At 44.9% G+C, this 7,500-nt stretch overlaps 1 protein-coding gene across 1 annotated transcript in view; it reads right to left on the bottom strand.

Moving 5' to 3' along the window:
• Positions 1-395: 395 nt before the first annotated feature.
• The window catches only part of LOC138859428 (uncharacterized), a 17,113-nt gene continuing 10,008 nt past the window's right edge, over positions 396-7,500 (bottom strand). Inside the window, exons 2-4 of the mRNA XM_070114549.1 lie at positions 7,058-7,171; positions 5,440-5,581; positions 396-1,420 (exon numbers count right to left, since the gene is read on the bottom strand). Of these exons, the coding sequence (XP_069970650.1) occupies positions 965-1,420; positions 5,440-5,581; positions 7,058-7,170 (711 nt within the window). The 5' untranslated portion in view covers position 7,171 and the 3' untranslated portion in view covers positions 396-964. The remainder of the gene's footprint in view (positions 1,421-5,439; positions 5,582-7,057; positions 7,172-7,500) is intronic.

Genomic DNA, 7,500 nt, shown 5'->3' with positions numbered 1-7,500 from the left:
ATGTGTATATATACATACATATATACATATAAACACACACACACACACACATATATGTGTATGTGTGTGTGTGTGTACACACAGAAAAATATATGTATGTACATACATTATATATATATATATATATATATGTGTGTGTGTGTGTGTGTGTGTGTGTGTGTGTGTGTGTGTGTGTGTGTGTGTGTGTGTGTGTGTGTGTGTGTGTGTGTTTGTGTGTATGTATGTATACACATACGTATGTGTCACTTACAAGTACATATGTTGATATTTATAGATATATATAAGTAGAAGACAAACTTGTAGATTTGTCAGCTTGTTTGTTTCTTTGTTGTTTACTAGTATATTCGGCATTATTGTACGAGAGGGTCTGTGGCGAAATAAAATTCCTATTTATATGTGTATCATATTTATTATCAAAACAACATAGATATAAAAAGGGAGAAATAAATAGAACTCAATAAATACCTTAGTAACTAGACATAAACTTACCAGTTAACTGAGTTGACCACAGAAGCCACAGCCACTAAAAAAAACTTGACCCTTGACCTCTGACCTTCCCCTTTATATAGAGAGATTTAGTGATGCTTTGAACATCATTCTGGGTCTTGGCTCTTTTTGTTTACGTATATTCTATTCAGCATTAGTTTAAATGATTTTCTCTCTCTGTGGAGGAGCATGTTATCTGCTAAACATAATATTACACATTATATCAGTCTATATTCTATTGCTTATGGAGTCCTTAAATATTAGAAACTGATCGCGCAAATATGGTTAATCACAAAACATTTCCGTTGGTCTAGAAAGCGAGATAACCACAGAATATTGTCATGGCCCACACACATACTGTAACTAATGAACAAACAAATGGATGCGCATTCGTGTACATGCATTTTTACCTTTATCCCCCTCTCCCGAGCCATTCCCAATTTTTACCTGCCGTCGTCTCTCTCGCGAGCCATTCCCTCTAGATCTGGAAGATATTCCCCGTCTCGATGTGGTTGTGGGGCGGCTGGTGGGGTCCTTCGCTCCCCGTGGCCTCCAGGATCTCGTCTCTGGCCATCTTGTGGAGCGGCAGGAGGGCGCCGAAGATGCTGAGGCAACAGTAGAACGCCAGCATGCTCAGGTATGCCCAGGAATACCCAGCGACCGACGAGGACACATTGCTGTTGCCGTTGAAGAAGAGTTTCCCCAAGTTGCTGCTGCTGTTGTTGTCTTCCCTTGCAGGTTCTGCCTCGGCTTCTTCTGCAGGGTTCGAACGTGGGAGGGAGCGGCTGTTCGAGGCTCCGGAGTGAGGGTTCCTCTTCCTTCTCCTCTTGGTCTCTCCCTCACCTTCCGAGAGGTCGAGCTGCTCTAAGAGGAAGCCCAGGAAGGAGACCACATTCCCCGCGTCGCCGCCCGCTTCCCTCCGTGCTCGGGGCAGCTAAGGGAAGTGCCGGGTGAAAGTGGCGGATTTCCGTCGGTGAGATATCAAGTGGTTAAGTGACGCTGCTTGTGATTCGATGGAATGGAAGAGCATGAGGCATTCCAGGGATATAAATAGGTGAGGTATGTGCATAGCGGTAATGAATAAACAAGTGATAACAGTAACGAATAATCTCAATGAATACAACAAAGCTTAAAATAAATGATAAAACATCAACAGCAAAATCTAACAGTAACAAGAATAACAAGTGCTTATATAAACAGAGATCCGCCCGACAAGGTCCAACCAAAAGCCAAGCCTATCTATGTGCACACAACGAGCAAAGGCCACAGGCAGACGATTAGGCAGAGGTCTATAGGATAAGGCATAAGGCATAAGGTGCCGTGAGCGAGACCCCAAGCCTCGACCAGGGGAGAGCGACGAAAGATCGGGTCGTGCAAGGAAGGCTTCATCTTTGTGTTGTGTTTGCGTTGGTGGAAATGCGGGAGGGGGACGTGTAACAACATTCATTTTCCTTTTCTCTTTTTGCTCTTGATGTGTTGTGTGGGTTGTCTGTTGCCAATTGTAAACGTTAATGCTTGTCGAGGTCGTGGATGGAGGACGACCCGTAATCTCCTTCCTCACCAGGTCGTGCAGACAGGAGCACGCCGAGAATCCTTTCAACTGACAAAGCATTGGCAGAGACTCGAGACCATTCTTCCAAGGTAGACTGTAGGTTGTGGTCAATGAGTTCGCGGGTCGTTTAAGAGGGAGTGGTGGTCGTCAGTGGCCCGTGAACTGTGGTCAGGGTAGTGCTGGCCTCAGGGTTAAGGTGGTGCCTCGCATTAAGCCACGACCGAATGCATGTAGTGCACAGCCCGACCGAGGAGTTTTCGGACGACCATGGCTGCTCTGTCCTGCGCCTAAGGGAGGGAACACATGTTAACGAGGCCTGTGCACACTCACGGGGATTCCGACAGTCAAGCGGGAATTCCATGTTAGAAGCTGTTTGCGACAACATGAAAATGGAAAAGAATGAAACTAATCCCCTTTCGACATTTCTGTAGCTATCAAAATCAAAATTTTTGAACAATGGTTAAATCGAAGTAATGAGATCGACATCGTTTTAGTATAAAAATAATAAAATTCATAATAAATAAGTTCACTTATTATGAATAACAATAAAAACACACCTTTAAACAACAAATGCTCAACAAAATAAAATCGTTGTAGTTTCAAAACAAAGTAGTGTGTGTTTCATTTTGGGGACTTGAGGGGATCGCTAAACAGGGTGCAGTTTGGGAACAAATTTTCGATTACATGTCCAGTGAATGACCGATGTCTGCGATGAGTGTTTCAGTATATTCTGAATTTCGAAAACAGGAAAATGCTTGCGACGGAGGGGGGCCTTCTGTCAGTGTCAGTTGTATATGCCAGAAGAGAGTTAAGCAGAAAAGTGTCATGTGAGTCATAATGACGGAGGGAGGGAGGGAGGGGAGGGAGGGAGGGAGGGAGGGAGGGAGAGAGAGAGAGAGAGAGAGAGAGAGAGAGAGAGAGAGAGAGAGAGAGAGAGAGAGAGAGAGAGAGAGAGACACGAGAGAGAGAGTGAGTGAGTGAGAGACGACAGAGAGAGAGAGAGAGAAAGAGAGAGCGACATAGAGAGAGAGAGAGAGAGAGAGAGAGAGCGACAGAGAGCGAGAGCGACAGAGAGAGGGAGAAAGAGAGAGAGAGAGAGAGAGAGAGAGAGAGAGAGAGAGAGAGAGAGAGAGAGAGAGAGAGAGAGAGAGAGAGAGAGAGAGAGAGAGAGAGAGAGAGAGAGAGAGAGAGAGAGAGAGAGAGAGAGAGAGAGAGAGAGAGAGAGAGAAAGAGAGAGAGAGAGAGAGAGGGAGAGAGAGAGAGAGAGAGAGAGAGAGACGACAGAGAGAGAGACATGGATAGATAGATAAATAGATGCATAGAGAGAGACATACAGACAGACAGACGGGTAGAGACAGTCATCGCGAAATAGAAAAGAATTGAATTCACTTTCGTGCGAGAGAGGAAATCATTTTCCCACAAAGAACGAGCCTGAATTACGACCCATTTCTCTCTCAGAAAGGAAGGCGTCGCACCAGCTACCAAACGCAGCAGAAAATACGCTGATCTCGCATGCCCAGAAATGGCTGAAGAGGAGACAAGAGGAATGAGGGAGATGACGCTTAGCGAAGAAGTGCTTACTATTCTTATTGCATGAAACTGTTTATTAAGATGTGAAGAAATTGGTTAAATGAGTGATATATTTTATCGCCTTAATGTAATAGATCATAAGAGTATCATTCGCGTAAATTGAAATGCAAGAAAAATGAAATAAGAGCAAACAAACATGTTACAGGAACCAAAGTAAATGAATATATTTTTAAAAATTAGGGCATCTTATCATATCATTCGATATGTTTTATCATCTGTTATTAATACCAATTTCATAACATACTAATACTCTTATCATCATCATTGTTATCATTATTGTGGTAATCATTATTATGATGATGAAGCTTAATATCATTATAATCATTATTATCATTATTATCGTTTCGTCTGTTTTTATGACAGATAGTTGCAGTTTTATTTTGGGGATTGAGTTGCCAGATGTTGCTTTCTTAAATACGAATAAAAAATGAGTTTATTGCTCATCTGGCAACTCGCGATTTCCTTTCCCCATAGAGAATCTTTAAGAATAAGAGGGTTTAAGGGTGAGATCCTTGCAATTAAGCTCCCAATGCCAACCTTACGGCTTATGGGAAGAACTAAGAAACAAAAGTGTTGCCAGATGCGGATCATGCAAACCCCAAATTATTGCAATGCGATTTATATGAACCAAAACATGTCGTAAGATTAGCCTAGATTTAAAGACCTTCCTCCACCAGAGTCAGAATATACTTGTTGTTGGTATATATTACCTTAAATGATCTTAGTTATATTCAGTACATTTAGTATCAGCTTTGAAAAGCAATTAGTATACTTTTTGAAGATTCTAATGCACCAAGAAATGTAATGATATATCACAATGAGTCTGAATAACTGATATAGACACACGTGCGCCCTCCCGTGTCCCCCCTTCCTTCCCTTTCCTGTTTCCCTCTCTTTCCCTCCACACACCCCGCCTTCTGCCCTTCCCTCCTAGTCATTATTCATAATTCTCCCATGCACTCTCCACCCCTTCTCTCCACCCGGCACCCTCGCCTTACCTCGTTCTCTCCACCTCTCCCTCCTCTCTACTTTCAACTCTTTCCCTCCATTTTCCGCATTCCCTCTTCTCTCCCATCTCTCTCTCCATTCTTCAATCTCTATCTTCATTTATACTTCTCTTCCTAAAGTTTCCATCCTTCTTCCCTCCTATCTCTCTTCCTCCAGTTTCCTTTTCCCATTTCCATTCTACATATCTCAGTTTTTCTCTTCTCTCCTACCTCTCTCCCAAGGTTTGCTACCCTCCCTCTTCTTTTTCGTCTCTTTATCTCAGTTCTCTCTCCCTCCTCCCCCCCCATTTCTCTCCCTCCATTTCCCTTGTCCCTCATCCTTCCTACCTCTCTCCCTCCATTCTCCACCCTTCCTCTGCCCTCCTAATCCCTTTCCATTCTTCCATCCACCCACCAGTCTCTACCAGCCATCCTCTCTCCACCCTATCCACTGTCCTCCTCTCCTTCCCTTCTCTCCTCCCTCCACCTTCCTCTCGCTCTCTTCCATCCTCCACCTTTCACTCCATTCTCCCACTCCCGTCTGCCGTGTCTCCACCCGCTCTTCCCCTTCCCCCTTTCCTGTCTTCGCCTCTTCTTCAATCTTCATTCCTCCCCTTTTCTCCTTCCTTCATTCGTTGCACCCTCTACCCGACCCCTCACCCTCCCCTTCCCTCACTGCTCCTCCCTTCCCTCTGCCCCCTTCCCTTCACTCCCTCCCTTCCCTCCACTGCCCCCCTTCCCTCCAGTCCTTCCCTTCCCTCCAGTCCCTCCCTTCCCTCCAGTCCCTCCCTTCCCTCCAGTCCCTCCCTTCCCTCCGCCACTCACCCCTCCGATCTTGGGCTCCTTGGCGTCGGGGGCGATGTAGTTCATCATGTTCTCGAGGGCGTTCCTGACCATGGTGCGCCAGTCCATGTCGCGCAGCGGGTACACGTAGTTGGTCATGATGCGCTCCAGGAGGCCGGGGGTCGGGGGGGGGGGGAGAAGGGTTAGAGGATTTGGGTTGGGGGAGGAGGGGGTTGGGAGGAGGGGTTGGGGGAGGAGGGGTTGGAGGACTACTGGGTTGTTGGAGGGTTTTAGGGGTTAGACTTCTGGGTTGTCTTTTAGGTTGTTTTGGGGGGGCGTTTGGTTGGGAGAGGAGGGAGTAAGACTTTGGTTGGGCGTTTGGTTGGTTGCTGTGGAGGGGGAGGGGGGGCAGATCATGGGTTGCTTTGTATTTGGTTGGGGGATAGGAGTCTGAGTTGCTCTTGATTAGGTGGGGTTGGGGCTCTTGTGGGAGAGGGAGGGGGTGATGCCAGTTTTTTTGGTTGTTTTGGTTGGCGGTTGAGGAGGGGAGGAGGCTCTGTCTTGGATGCAGTGTTGTAGGATGAGGGGAAGGAGGGTTAGTTCTTCTGTCGGTTTGGTTGAGGGGTTGGAGCAGGAGGGTGGCGGGGGGAGGGTTCATCTCTGGCTGATGTTGTTGGGGAGGGAGTAGGGAGAGAGGGGGGTAGGTTGATTTTGGTGTGGGAGAGGGAGCAGGGGGGAGGGGGGGGGTGTTTGGTTGTGTGGTGGGGGGGGGGGTTCGCTTGGGGGGCGATGGCTTTATTCGAATTGGATTAGTGGTCTCAGCCTATTACTATTATATCATTATTATCAATACTACTACTGTACCTATATCATTATTATCATTGTCATTGTTATTATTATTACTATCATTTTTTATCATTATCATTATTATAATAATCATTATCATCATTATTATTATTATTATTATTATTATTATTATTATTATTATTATTATTATTATTATTACTGTCATTGTTATTATGATTATTATTATGATTATCAATATTGTTATCTGTATTTTTATTGTACTGGTGTTGGTGGAAGATGCAGTGACTATGGCGGTGAATGAGAGTAACTGTGGTAGCGGTGGTGATGGTGATGGTGGTGGAGGCGGATAAGGTGCCTCGGTTCCTGATGGTGACAGGTGTGGTGTTTCTCTGTCGGTGTTGTTTTATCATCTATGTATTGATGGTGAATGCTATGGTGGCGATTGTAATAATGGGCGTGGTGAGTGTGGTGTTGTGGCAACTCGCGTTAAGATGTTTTTTTGTGATGGCTGTTAGTGATTATTGTCACCGTGTTTTTCTTTTTGCATTTACTGTTCGTGTTTTGTGTCTCTCGCTTCCGAGGAGTAATGACAGAAGTAAATAATAACAAGAACAATTATGGGAAATATTTCTGCTGATTCGTTAATATCATCATTACAATTATGACAAGAAGTAATCTTATAATTATCATGAGCATGACCATTGTTATCATGAGTACAGTCAACCAGAAATAGATTTATATCAATACTCAGCACCAATGATATACATAATTAATATAATATTACGTAATCACGTAATTAACCCAGTCATTACGAAATAACAGAGCAACAAGATGCGCCAGCCTTCCGCTCACCTCCTGCACGGCCGTCCCGCTCTGCTGCGCCTGCTGCGCCTGCGCCGTGGACGCCAACGCTGCCACCGCCACGACCGCCACCGCCAGGAGGGTCACGAGCGCTGCTCTGGCCATGCTGCGAGGGGGAGACTCGTTTGTACTGGCTTTTAGAGAGATGTATGTCATGATATGGCATTATACATAATTTTGCTTCACCAATTTTAGACGTTATCCCTAAAAAAAAAAGAAAGAAAAAAACATACATGCATATGGAAAAACAGTTTTACACACACCATTCCTTAAAACAGGAAAAAGAGAAACAGACAGACAGACAGATACCTTAACAAACAGACAAAGAGACGCAAAAGCTCAATTGCAAAATACATGAACCTACCACAAGCTGGGCTTTTCTGCTGGCAACGGACCCGCTCTACCCGCCCGCTTACGCTAACCAATCATTATCTA

The sequence above is a fragment of the Penaeus vannamei genome, chromosome 36 (genome assembly GCF_042767895.1).
Source record: "Penaeus vannamei isolate JL-2024 chromosome 36, ASM4276789v1, whole genome shotgun sequence".
Lineage (NCBI taxonomy): Eukaryota > Metazoa > Arthropoda > Malacostraca > Decapoda > Penaeidae > Penaeus > Penaeus vannamei.
The sequence above is the reverse complement of the archived record's forward strand: the minus strand, read 5'-3'. Positions and strand labels throughout refer to the sequence as shown.